At 42.4% G+C, this 15,506-nt stretch overlaps 2 protein-coding genes across 2 annotated transcripts in view; one reads left to right on the top strand and one right to left on the bottom strand.

Moving 5' to 3' along the window:
• Positions 1-11,491, top strand: part of LOC134744378 (uncharacterized) — a 47,183-nt gene extending 35,692 nt beyond the window's left edge. Inside the window, exons 3-9 of the mRNA XM_063678159.1 lie at positions 2,112-2,347; positions 3,138-3,335; positions 4,140-4,263; positions 4,572-4,682; positions 5,026-5,179; positions 5,504-5,716; positions 6,001-11,491. Of these exons, the coding sequence (XP_063534229.1) occupies positions 2,112-2,347; positions 3,138-3,335; positions 4,140-4,263; positions 4,572-4,682; positions 5,026-5,179; positions 5,504-5,716; positions 6,001-11,030 (6,066 nt within the window). The 3' untranslated portion in view covers positions 11,031-11,491. The remainder of the gene's footprint in view (positions 1-2,111; positions 2,348-3,137; positions 3,336-4,139; positions 4,264-4,571; positions 4,683-5,025; positions 5,180-5,503; positions 5,717-6,000) is intronic.
• LOC134744397 (adenylosuccinate lyase) overlaps positions 11,488-15,506 on the bottom strand; it is a 55,813-nt gene continuing 51,794 nt past the window's right edge. Inside the window, exons 2-3 of the mRNA XM_063678201.1 lie at positions 14,085-14,380; positions 11,488-12,639 (exon numbers count right to left, since the gene is read on the bottom strand). Coding sequence (XP_063534271.1) covers positions 11,625-12,639; positions 14,085-14,380 — 1,311 coding nt within the window. The 3' untranslated portion in view covers positions 11,488-11,624. The remainder of the gene's footprint in view (positions 12,640-14,084; positions 14,381-15,506) is intronic.

The following is a 15,506-nucleotide window of genomic DNA, read 5'->3' as shown; positions in this document are numbered from 1 at the left end:
ATTATAATTACACATTTCGTAGAATTCACAATTACCTTATGACCACACATGCTTTTTACGAAATATATTTATTAACGTTTTGTTTGATTTAATTAATATAAACTCAATTACGAAGTGGTCGTTACAATGTTTTGAATTATTTTAGGTACTTAACTAATTTCCTAGACCCTTTCTAAAATCATTTTAGAGAGGGTCTAGCGAATAAAAGGTTATTAAAAAAGGCATTATTCAAATGAACATAGGTTCAGTTCAACCATGCTATCCAAATAGATATCCTACTGTGCTACAGTCTAGGTTTCTATAATTTCATCCAAGTACAGACTAGGCTATAAAGGTGTGCCTAAATGTGTGTGTGCTTATTGGCGAAATGTACTAGATTCGCAAAGTTGCATGTTAACACCTTATTTCTGTACCCACCACATTTGTAGCAAATAAATTTCTATTCTATTCTATTATTTAAAACACTTGCAAGTGTAAGCTACCGTAGAGTTATCCAAAGAAAATAATCAACCGTTTATAATATGCCCGTATGTTTAATTAAACGGCAGTAATAATAATCAATCTAAACACATACACAGTGAATATCGCCAAGTCTCACGATATATCTATCTGATAGACTAGCTGACTAGCGAAGGTAAACTAGTCCCTGCAGAAAAAAACGACCGGCTGTTCACATACCCTTAAGTATATTATGTTAGAGTATATTTTACATTAAAAGAAACGTGAGGCGTTTAATAATTTGACTCAAGTAGGTCACATATTGGCAGGTGCATCAAGAAAAGTTTAACATTAATTCGCAAGACTGCTAATCTACTGATGATAGGTCGTGACCTCATGATTCAACCTTAATGGGTAGCTAACTGCATAGAATTTGCCGTAGATGGTCGGGATTTGATGTATTTTTTACCCTTGACTGTCGGAGCGTCTGCGGCATAGTTTGTCCTTTTAGAATGAAAGCTATGTTGAAAGGTATCTGTGTACCTAACTATGTTGAGTGAGTTATTGTTATTGCTATCAAGTTAGACCAGTGATTTCCAGCAAACAACGTTGTTATTTGTTGTTGTTGTTTGGTTTAGTTTCCTCTAAAACATCAACAGCTAATAAATATAATATATAATAATAATAAAAAGCCTTTTTATTATCTTATCAACTACTTACAAACTTGGTAACACTTAATATTGTTAATTTATTTTAATTAATATATATATGTTTACTTTTTTAAACTTATTTTACTCGGTTAGTATAATTATTTTACTTATTTTTATGTTTATGTATTTAAAACTAAAAGTTGATAGAAACCCCACTTTATTAAATATAATATACATATAAAGTATTATTTTATGCGCTTGTGCTGTATATATTCAAATATAATCATGATAAATACGCTAATTTGTATGCGTTATTTCAAGCAATGATTGTTGGCATAAGCCAACAAATGCTCACAAATTCATCGTTGCTAAAATAGTTTCAGCAGGCGTTTACCTAATAACTGCTTAAACGTAGATTCACTGTTTACAGTTTGATTTAACAATACAATTAAACTCGTCTTGGTATTATCTATTCGCGCTATGCGCTATTTGAGTCACATGAATACACGATAATAGATAGGTGCATATGCATATATCTACAAAAAGCGTGACATCTGGCGCCTGTTTCTCAAAAGCTTGTAACTTGTAATACAAGTGGAAGTCCCTTTCTAACAAAAACTGTCAAAAACGTGACATCCGCTTGTATTACAATTTACAAGCTTTTGAGAAACGGGCCCCTGAACTTGAACGTACATATTCTTTCAAGGTGCTATTAATCTATTAATACGGTTCATTAGTCACAACACTTTAACCTCTATCAACAGACTGGAAGTTAAAATAAACAGTTTTCCAGATATCCTCTATCTGTTAAAGAAGTAAGTTAAAGATACTTACTGGAACCTAATTTCTGGTTGTGACTTATGGTGTCCAAAACCAGTTCCGATAATTTTGGTCTGTACAATTTTTTCAATTATCGGGAACAAATACGACAAGTTAGAAGCTAAATAAGTATAATTAAGTCCCACCAAGCATTATTTTTTATAAAAACAGTCACTGAATGAACAACTTCATCCAATCTTCCAGGACTCCGTAGTTGATCTAGTTGTCGGTCTCGGCGTACCAGCTTCAAAAATCGTGATCAGCCTCCCCGCGACCGCCCGTCAGTTCACCCTGGCGAACGAGACCCTCAGTACTCCAGGCAGCCCCGCTGCGGACGACCAGCCTAAGGAGATCGACCAAGCTGAGCTCTGCAGGCTGCTGCAGAAGGGACGGTGGACTCTTGAGAGAGACCAGGATCTGTCGGCGCCTTATGCTTTCAAGTGAGTAGTGTTTTAATTGTTTGCTCTAATGTTTCTCATAGGATAGGTAGTTGTTTCTAGTGACTTTTAAGATTGGTTCGGACATGTATATACATTATAATATTTGATTTTGAAAATAAACCACTCCCAGGGTGATTGATTGTACGGAATACTGTTTAAATGTAGGCTACGCTGTATAGTTTGTATCTTTTGTTTAACAGATTAGGGTCTTAGACGTAAAAATCATTTGAGAATATTTATACTATAAGCTTGTACGTACAATCACCTGCAATAATATGTTACTCTTCGATGGCCGCAAAAATATGTGACATGCTTAGGTATGACTTTACAAATATGATTGGGTCAGGTTGGGTCAGTTATTTTTGCGGCCTTCATTGTGTTATATATTATTGCAGGTGTACACAATGGAGGTAGTCCTCTCCCTTTTGGGAACCTAGTTCAAAGCCAGTAACCGCTAGCAACTTTTAGTATGTTATTTGGGGTTCCAATACCACGCCCAACAACATACTGAAAATTGGTAGCTGTTACCGACTCTCAGCTATCTCTTCTACCGTTTCCCGTAAGGCATATGACCAATTATGACTAAGGTCACTAAGGGACTATTTAGTTAAGTTTGTGTTACCTACTTATTTATTTTCCTGTATCAATGCTTCTTATTACGACTGTTGTTCCAATCCTTTATTATCCTTTTGTATTTATAATAATTTTATTCCTATTTTTCTGATCTTCTTACTTTCAAAGGACTAATTCATAGTAAGCTATTTTAAACACACTCAACTCAACTTTCCAGGAACACAACCTGGATGTCCTTCGAAGACTCCTCATCCGTAGACGTCAAGGGCAAGTACGCCCGCGTCCGTGGCCTGGCAGGCCTGGCATTACACAAAGCAGACCAAGACGTCGAGACTCCATGTGGTCCCACGTTGAAGGCTTCCCTTGCTAAGGTTCTCAACCAGCAGAGCAGAGCTCCCAGGGCCGCTGTCCTAAGGTAAGACACAACCAGGAAACCTTTTAGTGTACGTCAATCAATCAATCAATCGTCAATCAATCGTCATGGGCAAGTATGCCCGCGTCCTTGGGCTGGCCAGTCTGGCCCTTCACGAAGCAGACAACGACTCGAGACTCCATGTAGACGTTGAAAGCTGTCCTAAATCAGCAGAGCGGAGCACCCAGTGCCGCTGTTCTAAGGTAAGACAACTTCACCTGAAAGTATCTCGAAAACGTCAGTGGACGTTAAAGGCAAGCACGGCCGCGTCCGTGGCCGGCTGGCCTGGCCCTTCACAAAGCAGACAAAGACGTCTAGAGTCCATGTGGTCCCACGTTGAAGGCTTTCCTTGCTAAGGTCCTGAACAAGCAGAGCAGAGTTTTCAGGGCCGATTTTCTAAAGTAAACTAAAGTTTCGAGGTATATTTCAGAGCAAAAGTATTCCTAGATCAAACTACCTTGTACTGATGTTTACGGTTTGCAGCTTAATTATTGTAGCAGCAGTATTGTTCGATTACAAATTAATCAAATTACCTATATATTAGCCAGGATTTTTAACGCATCCACTGCCAACGTTTTTGTTGCGCTACGCTTGTAGCCAATCCCAGCGTTTTTCTGCTCATAGAGGAAAGCGACTACTAACAAAGAATCCGCGGAGCGGGTTCCCAACACTCAATGTGTTGTTTGTGCCCAAGAGTACCTACAGAACTGATGATTATGTCTCTGTTGTCTGTAGGTATGTATGTAAAATTTACTTGTTGTTTGATTATGTTGTACTCGCAGTTAAAACCGTTGTTTGCGGTTCCAGGTCTCTGGAGCACGAGATCCTCTCCGCCCCTGCGCACGCGCGGGCTCTCGACGCGCTGCAAGTCTCCCCCTACAGAATCACACAAATCGTCGACTCTGATGGCGTCATCCACTCGATCCGTGAGGTAACTGTTTTTGTCACAAGAACATATTATGACACATGATGACATATTCGAACGTCGTAACTTTGATATACATTTTGTGAGTGATGAGCTTACCATGACAGCTTATTGTGGAAATAGTCGGTAGGCGTACCGTACAGTTACATCACAGTACGTAGATACACCTGTAGCGACAGCCGCCACTCAGTCTCCTGACGACACGTGGTTTACTCAGGGTTTGATCCTGTCTTTATCTAACTGCAATGTATGTATTGTGTTGTGTTGTGTGTTGTGTGTATTTTATTCATTTAAAAATTCTAATCTGTTTTCAGGACACCCGTACGGAGTTCTCCTGCTCCCGTCAGGGCTACTTCGTGCACCCGCGATCCTGCGCGCGCTTTTACCGATGCGTCAAGTTCGACCAACTCTCGCCTGACTACACGGTATAACTCTTCGTTCCTCCCATCACCTTTTACCTGTCGTTATCATGACTTTTTGAGCGGTTTTTGTCTCTAAGGCAAGGCTAAGGTTTTGACGTGCGAATGAACGACCTTCGCGCGATTTACCGCTATGTTTATTTTTAAATTTTACTGTAAACTGTTTTATTTAGTGACTCCGGTTCAATGTCGAATCACTTCATGGAAGAATGGTACGCTCAACATTTTCGTGGCAATGATTTGTTAACAAGCGCTCGAGTCTTATGCGTATGACGTAAGAAATTTTGCAGCTTTGACTGCCAATGTTATGCTAATAATATATTAATTAGTCTTTTTACCGTTTTTCCAGGTATTCGAGTTCGATTGCCCCGCCGGCCTAGCCTTCGACGCGCGTTACGAGGTGTGCGTGTGGCCCGGCAGCCTGCCGCACTCTCAGGCCTGCCCCGGATCTTCCGAGATCGCGCCCGTACCCCACACGAGATTTATTTGCCCCGAACATGAAGGTATCATTATTGCCAGACTTCCAGACAATATGCAGACACTGCAATAACTATCACTTCTGGTACCTACCAGATCCACTCTAAATTCCTCCAAACCAAGCTTCTGGACCCTCCAGACCTCCAGAGTCTAGTCGAAGCTATTTTGAAAAGACAAGAATATTAATATTATCATTTACACGGATTTATAATATTTACATAGAGTTTCACAACAACCTTCAAGAACAAACTCCGAATCACTGAAAATTTTCGTTTAGATGATGGATACTACAAACCATCAATTTTGTTACATTGTGCTCAACTGCTCACTGTAACCAATTTCGGTTCTAGGTTACTACGCCGACCCCGAGAATTGCCGCTGGTTCTTCGCCTGCCTGGACCACGGCAAGGCGCCGCTGTCCGCCTACGAGTTCCGCTGCCCCTTCGGCCTCGGCTTCGACGCTGAGAAGCTCAAGTGCGACTGGCCCTGGCTGGTGCCGGCTTGTGGAAATATCGCCAGATACGAGGCTGAGGCCTTCGGGTACTCTGGAGCAGTTCTTACTGGTGAGCTTGAAATATATTTTTAACTTCGATGTTTGCACAAGCAGGTCACAGAACAAATAAACGGATACTGATGTATCCGTCCCCGTTCCGAAGAAAAGAGTGGTCCCTTTTCTTGTATAAGATGACAAAAACTCGACCACAACTGACGAAACCACAACCGCAATTAATGTCATGAACACTTTATGGTTTCATTACGAAATTAAATCGTTTAGATAATTAATTTGTGTCAAGCGAAACTTTCTTCTACTATCATTTTAAAAGCAAAATAACATTTTAATTTCCAGGAGCCGCTGGCTTCCATGGTCAAACCGCCGACGCCGTGAACGTGGCCGCCCACAACAGCCTGGTCTCCGGCGCCGCCCTCGACAACCTCGTCGGCATTCAGGGTGGCTTCCTCTCCCAACAAGATGCGCTCGACGCCAACTTCATCGCGTCTCAGGAATTCAACGGGGCCTCTGGATCCAACGAGCTCGCTTACCAAGTCAATGGAGCCGCGCATGGCAATGGACTCGTCCAGGCGACTAAATATAGTGATGAGGGCAAGTACACTAGTGGCTCGCTGATCTTAGATGATTATAGACTGCCGACTAAAGCTGAGGCTCAGAAGATTCATGGTCATCAGGTTAATATTCTTGCTGGTGCGGCCGATTATTCTTCGGGGCAATCTTCGTTCTCCTCGGGACAAAACTCTCAATATCAATCAAGCGATTACTCCGACAATTCTGGGGCGTACGTGCATGACCCTTCGGGTGACTACGCTGAGCCCTATAAGCATGTAGGTTCTCCAGTTGTTCCATACGCCCATGATGATTCTGCTTACAAACAGTCCAGCGACTACTACGACTATGGAAGGTATTCGGCATCTTCTGGAGCTGATAGCAGCGGACAATATGTACATGATAACTCTGGGTCTTATGCTGACGATTTATCAAACTACAAAGGATCTTATAACTCAGGTTCCTACAGCGACTCGGGAAAATACCAAGCTGGTATTTACAAGGAATCTTTACTTAGCGCTAACGGATATAAAAGTGACGGTGGATCGTACGGCGCGGATTATTCCGGTGCGTACACACATGACGACTCCGGTAAATACGTGGCTGGTGTATATAGGGCTGACGGCCATATTGAAGGTTATAATGGAGCAGCATCAACTGGCAATGCTCTTAATAGCCAAGTGTACCATGGAAGCTACAGTACCGCTAACAGTGGAAACTATATCAGCGACTCTAAGGCCTATACTGGGGGATCGCACACTTTGGCAGCTGGATCCGTTAATGTCGGTCTGGTTGGCAAGACTACTTTGGTTGATACTGGATATACTGACCAGTTCAACTATGACGCCTCTAAAGCATCCACCAGTGGCTCCCAATCGTTTGGTCATAACATTATCCACGACAACCAACATACGGGACACGTCTCATATGTTTCCCAACCGGCAATTTCTATTAATCACGTCGGAACAGACTCGCACAACTTGGATGGTTACAGCTACGTCACTACTCCTACTTCATCTGGAATCCCCACCACTGCTACTCCGTTCGCTATTACCACAGCGATACCGACAGTAGCGTACAAAACTACCTTCGTACCTGAAGCACCTAAGACCAGCGTTAAGCAAATCTTCGGCATCACTCATCCTGCCGTTACATATGTTCAACCGACAGTGGTACCTGTAAAACAATACGTTAGCAGCACACCAAAAGTGGTTATCACTGACTACAATCAGGCAGCTGATTATCATCAATATGAGAACAAGGACTATTCTGGCTACCAAGTCGGTAACGCCGCATCAGTGAAAGGAGAATCTTCTGGATACGACTACTCCAAACCAGCCATCAAGTTTGAAGACGGGATAACATACTCTACTCCCGCACCGATATCAGTGTCCACATATAAACCTCAAGGATTTAGCCACAGTCAGCAAACTCTTCACAAGGTTGAATCTGTGGGTTATGATTACTCCAATGCCTCACCAGTGACAGAAGAGCCTTTTAAAAAGGTTGTAGCTTACACTACTGGTCCCAGCGTCAGTGCATACGCTGAGCCCACTCCAGCGACGTACACTCCTCGGTCGTTCAGTCATCAAACCATACATAAAGTAGAAAGTGACAAAGTGTACAGCCCGGCTGTGGAGGTCGGATCTGGTTACAACTACGTCCAATCAGGAGTAACCTACGAGCAACCAAAGACTGTAGTCACATACAGTACACCCCAACCGGCTCTAGAAGTCCAACCTGCTTTCTCTACCTATGAGCCGCAAGGTTTCAGCCATCAAACTCTACATAAAATAGATGCTAGTCAAGTTAACACTTACTCTCAAGAAAGTTCTGGATACCATTACGAAAAACCCGCTGTTAGCTTTGAAGAAACCGCCAAAAACGTTGTCCAGCACGTCACAGGTGCTCCAGCAATTGTTTCGACATACACTCCACAATCGTATAGCCAGCAAACAATTCATAAGGTCGACAACAGCCAGTCTTATGCTCAATCAGAAGAAAGTGGATACGACTACACCAACCATGGTGTTAGTTACGAACAACCACAAACTGTAGTTGAGTATACAACAGCTCAACCAGCTCTAGCTGTCTCTACGTACGAACCGCAAGGCTTTAGTCATCAAACTCTACATAAAGTAGATGCTGGCCGAGTGAACACTTACTCTCAAGAAAACTCTGGATATAGTTACGAAAAACCCACCGTTACTTTTGAAGAAACCGCCAAGACTACTGTTCAACATGTTACACCTGCTGCAGCAATTCCTTCGACTTACAGCCCACAGTCGTATAGCCATCAAACAATTCATAAGGTCGAGAACAACAAGTCTTATGCTCAATTACAAGAAAGCGGTTATGATTACACCAACCACGGTGTTAGTTATGAACAACCACAAACCGTGGTTGAGTATACGACAGCCCAACCTGCCATCGCCGTCCAGCCAGCGATATCAACCTATCAACCCCAAGTGTACAGCCATGAAACTGTTCACAAAGTCGACGGTGCTCAAGTCCATACTTATTCCCAAGACTCGTCATTCTCTGGATATGATTACCAGAAGCCTGCAGCCAAGTTTGAAAAAGCCCCGGAAATTGTAACTTATTCGACTCCAGCCCCAGCAGTTGTTTCCACCTACAAACCGCAGTCGTATAGTCATCAAACCATCCATAAATTAGAGAAGGTGGTTCCAGTGTCAGCTACACCTGCACCTAAGGTTGAACTCGCTTACCAGCCTGCTGTTTCTTATTATGAAAACCCTATAATTAAATATACTCAAAATGTAACACCAGCGCCGTACGTAGAACCTACTGCCGCTGTTTATACTCAAACATACAAGCCTATAAGCCATCAGCATGAGGTGAGCCATATTGTTAGCCAACCTGCTCAGTACGAAACATCTCATCAATCGTACAATTACGGGTACTCATATAGCCAGCCAGAGATTCAGCGAGATTTAGAAACAGTGAGTGCTAAATCTTACTCTGATGCTAGTGAAGTGTCACACCAAACGTATCACCTTTACAATGACAACACTCAACACAAATCAAAGGACAACGTTGTGATCGTATCAAGCACGCCCGCGACACTCGCCTATGAAGAGCATTACGCCGAACACGAGGCTGCAAAGAAGGCATACAAAGCACCGGAATATATTCCACCAAAGACTGATTACCAAGAATCGTATGTAGTGTCATCTACTGCTAAGCCCATAGTTCAGGAGCAAGCCGTTTATCATCAAGCTCAAGATAACTACGAGTATGATTACAAATCGAAAGACTACTCCCAGCAGTACGAAAATGTCCAAAGTTACGTTCCTGCTCAGCAAGTTTCATTTACTACTTCTCACATTGAACAGCCAAAGAAGATAGAAACTAACCAATATTCGTCCTTCCAAGTATCATACCAAACTCCAGAGATCCAGGTAGCCAACAAGGCTGAGGAATATCTCCCCCCTGTAGTTTCTACGGTAGCACCAGTAGTGACATCTACGTTTAGGCCAGTTACCTATTCTACGACGCCTCGGGAGTATTTGCCGCCCACACCAGAACCTATCCCTACCTACAACGCTCCTGAATATCTACCTCCTAAAACAGAAAATACCTATCTGCCTCCGGTAACAAGAAAGACATACGTAAAGTCAACTTCAGCGGCCCCTACTTACAAGTACACTGAGTCCACAACATATAAGGCACCTGAATATCTGCCACCCTTAGAAGAAACTGCACAGGGCCTAGTTAATTTCGAAAGTGAAGGGCAATCATTTACCTCTAAAATTGTGTACAACCCTTACAAATCCGTGTCATCGGAAGCACCCATTGTTGTATCCACTGCGGCACCAGCGAGAAAGCAGAATATTGTTGTTGCTACGGCCAAGTCTCATGCTTACACCACGTCGTCACCTGCGTATGTGTCAAGTACTTACAGTCCAACCGTAACGTCAACCTACGCTCCTTACAAACAGGAGCTTGTAGAAGTCACCCCAGTGCCTATTCGCAGGACAAAGCCAAAGGTTGCTGTAGTCACTAAGATAAACGATTTCAACCCCCTTCTCGTCAGGAAACTGGGCGCTGTTTGCAGTTGCCAATCCCCAACTGTCGTACTCAAAGGAACACGCCCTAAGGTTCAATACCAAGAGTTCTTAGATTATAACAACGATTATGACGACTCCAGCCGTGATGACATAAACGATAACCAATGGTCTCAAAAATCTAGGAAAATTGTGTCAAACGTTAAGACAGCTACTGTGGCTCCTTACGCTTCTACCACTTTCAATCCTATCATTGTCCCTGATGACTCTTTCTACCAAGACCTCCCTGAACATAATGAATATGTATCAGTTACACCTAAGAGGAAAGTAGTGTACGTATCGAGCACACCCGCCATCGTTACTTCCACAGAAAAGGTTTACACGATAAGACCACGTATCAAGGCTGTGACTGTTGCCCCTACTTACAAGACCGTCCTGTTGAAACAGGAAATAGCTCCTACTGCTATTCTCAAGGAAGCCATAGTGGCAGGGTCAGAATCTGGATCCATTGAATCTCAGTCGTTTGACCGATATGGGCCTGGTGGATGGAGGAGCAGAGACGAAACCTTGCAAGGGTCCGTCGACTGTCAGAGAGCTGGTCTTTTCAGACATCCCAAGCAATGTAACAAGTTCTACGCTTGCAGATGGGATTGTACAAAGCAGAGATTCACCCTCCACGTGTTCAATTGTCCTGTTCAGCTAAGCTTCGACCCCAGCCTGGGAGCCTGTAACTGGCCGAGCCAGGGTCCCGCCTGCCAGGGCGATACACTTCTCACTAACGCTCTGTAAATTCTAGTATCTTATACAATCGTGCCATCGAAATTGTGATAAAATGTGATCACGAAATGTACCAGGGATAGTTGATGTTGATGTCTCTCTCAAATTAATCTTAGAAACTTATTTATTTGTTTGATTTTGTTAATGTTACGTTGTAGTTATTTATTACTTCTTGGCTTCAGAATGCTTTTTGCTTGCTTAGCAATTTACCATTACAGTTACCATTTTTATGTTTCCCAACTTGTGTTCTTTGTTAACTTTTATTTTGCGACTCATCGCGCACACTTACTTTATTATTTTATTTATGATTAAGTACCAAGTTACTTAAAATGTAAGGTTACCATTATCTAGTTTATATAACACGTTATATAACGTAAAATAGCGAAGTCATTTTTGTATAATTCTCATTTATTGTGTATTATAGAACGGATACGCTCTATGATTGTAAATACATTTTTATTCAATAATATAAAGCATTTTATTTAAACAATACATACAAAGCTTATAAAGAAAACCGGGAATATGTTTCCAGTAAATATAAAACAAAACTGTCCCTTCTCATATAAAGGGGATAATAGCCTAAAGATCAGGTTACAATAAAAACATTTAAATGTTAAGAGTAACAGGTTTCTCAGCCTCTTTCAATACGCAAGCATACTTCGATACAATAGGATCCACTTCCTCTTCGATAAACTCAGTCACTTGTTCCGGAGCTCTTCCGATAAATGTGGATGCGTCCAGAATCCTGTCCAACTGAGAAATGATCGGCGCGAAGTACGCATCCTTCTTCACACGGTCAATAAGATCATTATCTTTCCCATGCTGTTTCACCTGGGCTCCGGCTTCGTGAGAAAGAACCCTGATCTTCTCGTGGCATACTTGGCGGTCTCCTCCGGCTTGAACCATAGCCATTATAATGTTCTCTGTGGCCATAAATGGCAGTTCTTGGGCAATGTGCCGAGCGATCACTTTGGGGTACACGACTAAGCCTTGGCAGATGTTAAGAAGGGTGAGTAAAGTCGCATCAGCGGTTAGGAAAGCCTCAGCGAGCGTGATGCGGCGATTGGCGGAGTCATCTAAAGTACGCTCAAGCCATTGAACTGCATGGGTATTAGCTGCATTAGCGTGCAGAGTGATCAGATGGCGAGCAAGCGCACAGCAGCGCTCCGAGCGCATAGGATTCCTCTTATAAGGCATAGCGCTAGATCCGATCTGAGAGGCTTCAAACGGCTCCTCAACTTCCTTACGGGAAGCAAGCAGACGAATATCAGAGCACATCTTATGCACAGTCGCTCCCAAACCAGATAGAGCCGCAACTACCTCCAAGTCAACCTTTCTAGAATACGTTTGTCCAGTAACTAGGTAACGTTTTTCGAAGCCAGCGAGTTCGGCTACTCTCTTGTCGAGAGCGCGGACTTTAGCGCTGTCCCCTTTGAAGAGTTGCATGAACGATGCTTGGGTGCCAGTGGTACCTTTGACGCCGCGGAAGCGGAGGTCGTCTCTTGCCCGAGAGAGGGCGCGTTCGTCCATGATGAGATCGCTGAGCCAGAGAGAGGCACGCTTACCCACGGTCGTCAGCTGCGCGGGCTGCAAGTGCGTGAAGCCCAGGATTGGTAGTGATCTGAAACGTAATACATTACTATCAGCAATGAGACTTTGGAATTCGATTATTAATGAGGTTATGTACAAAGCCACACGGCCTCTTTAATACTGCGAACATCGAAAATCTGAATTTAGTTATCTGCTTCTCTATCGCTCTTGCGTATTCGAGTGAAATGAAATTTTAATATTAGACGTTGATTCGAACATCAACGTAAACTGTTCATCAAGATTGTTCCGCAACTCATCTAAAATGCAGCAGTTTCACATAGTTAGCATAGCTACTTAAGAATTTGCATAAATGCTTGGGTGTATAGTGTACATATTTGTGTTTCATTCATCTATCTACAATATTTACTGACTCACGCAGGAGGTCATTAAATCAGCATCCCACGGATCACACGCACATAAAACAAAGTACCTACTTTCGATACATAGAGCCTGGCTGCTTCTATATAATTATCAGTTAGTTATAACTTATAATATTCGTTGTCGGACCCTAAAGCGACAATAACATCACGCAATGCAGGGAAAATTGCCCATTTATTTGATTGAAAAAATAATATAAGTAGTAATAGCTTTTTACAGAGTTTCAGCTAAAAAGCATTACTTAAGTAGCAAAGTTGTAGTCTGGTCGCAATAGCACTGAGTTCAATAAGTATATTTATAATTTTAAAACTACTTAATCGCGTACAAACTTACGTTTATTTATGGCAATTATGGCCTGACGTTTCGAACGTGAAAATCGTGTTAGTTTAAATAAGTATATTTATAATTAGAATTTTTTACTTTACTGAATTTGCGCCCATGTCGGTGTTATTTCCAACGTAGCACGAACCGGCTCCAAGTTAGATGTTAGACGCTGCATCGGAGAAGCGTTCAGATAATGAATCTAAGACATTAGGCAACTTTTATGACGGGTATACATCAGCAAATTTCGCCAGCCGACTAATGGCAGCCGCAAGCCTCGTCAGCAGCAGATCCAGCCCATGCTTCAAAGTAATCAAGTCCGTATTGTCCCGGATATAGAACGGAGTAGCCCCAAGGTGCATAATAGGCGCGGCATGAGAATAGCGATCAAAGGAGTAAGACAAGACTTACTTGTATTCATCAGCAAACTTCGCCAGTCGACTAATGACAGCTGCAAGCCTCGGCAACAGCAGATCTAGCCCATGCTTCAAAGTAATCAAGTCCGTATTGTCCCCGACATAGCACGGAGTAGCCCCAAGGTGCATAATAGGCGCGACATGAGAATAGCGATCAAAGGAGTAAGACAAGACTTACTTGTATTCATCAGCAAACTTCGCCAGTCGACTAATGACAGCTGCAAGCCTCGGCAACAGCAGATCTAGCCCATGCTTCAAAGTAATCAAGTCCGTATTGTCCCCGACATAGCACGGAGTAGCCCCAAGGTGCATAATAGGCGCGACATGAGAATAGCGATCAAAGGAGTAAGACAAGACTTACTTATATTCATCAGCAAACTTCGCCAGCCGACTAATGACAGCTGCAAGCCTCGGCAACAGCAGATCCAGACCATGCTTCAAAGTAATCAAATCGGTATTATCCCCGACGTAGCACGAAGTAGCCCCGAGGTGTATAATAGGCGCGGCATGGGGGCAGCGTTCGGCCAGGGTGTGGACGTGGGCCATGACATCATGTCGGACTTTCTTCTCGTGTTCTGCCGCTGCTGCGAAGTCGATGTCGTGGATGGCGGACTCTAGCTCTGAGATCTGCTCGTCGGTTATGTCGAGGCCCAGTTCCTGGAATGAGAAATGGCTGGAGTTAAAATTCAGTGAAATCTGACTTAGCAGTAAAATAATGGAAAGTCGTCTTCGTTTCGTATTTTCTTTAACTAAAGTGGTGGTCAAACTTCCGCTTTTTATGTATCTATTAAAATAATTAAGTCTATTTATTTAGCTGCTATTTTATGACCTCACAAGATGCAAGATACAACAATAGTGATAGCAATAGCAATAGTAGGCGTATTCAAAATTTAAAAGTATGATACTGATTTGATGCACTTAGATTATTAAATCATTTTACGGTTTAGACTCACTTGTTTTAGTCACTCGCGCGACATGTTTCGGAGAGCCTAGGTCTCCTTTCTCAAGCACTAATAGTGCGAGCAGCGTTCACGACGACCGTTCAACCCGTTCGTTGCTGACGCAATACACGGTCGTCGTGAACGCTGCTCGCACTATTAGTGCTTGAGAAAGGAGACCTAGGTGTTTTGGACTTTGGCTCTTTTATTATAAGTTTTATTGGAAAGAATGCGTGGAAGCTATTAGGTGCTAAAATAATAAAGTCACTGGCGTGGTAGCGGTTAATTAAAAACAATACATTAAACTTCAATTATTAATTTGAGTAGTGTCAACGCCACATAGATACAGCTTGACACGAAAGTCACGATACAAACAATAAACACGCTCAATAAATTATAATTATAATTAGTCAGGTCATGAAAAGAGATGAAGTAGCTTTGATAAACGTGCACGCTTGACACTACCTAATTTGTACGGTAAATCTTCTATTCATAATAAGGTCCCATAGTTGCTAAAGCCCAAGGGCATATTCAACCTCTCATAAACACATATCACATTTATGTAGGTACTCATAATTTCAACCTTTCCGTATACACCATAAAGTTGAATTTGTAAAAGTAAAAGATAGTCAAGATACGAGTTCGTAAAGGTTACCTCGATATACTGTTACAAATTACCTTCGCTTTCCCTTCAACGAAAAAATAAATGCAACTTCCTCGTGTCAAAAGTGCCCTGTGCACAAAAAAGGTCACATCTACTCTAAATTCTCATGTCACTTACGTCGTTTTACGCACGCGTTTAAAAAAATGCGCAAGGGCCGTTGCGAAATTGAAATTTTGACGTT

Source organism: Cydia strobilella, chromosome 9, assembly GCF_947568885.1.
Source record: "Cydia strobilella chromosome 9, ilCydStro3.1, whole genome shotgun sequence".
NCBI classification, from domain to species: domain Eukaryota; kingdom Metazoa; phylum Arthropoda; class Insecta; order Lepidoptera; family Tortricidae; genus Cydia; species Cydia strobilella.
The sequence above is the reverse complement of the archived record's forward strand: the minus strand, read 5'-3'. Positions and strand labels throughout refer to the sequence as shown.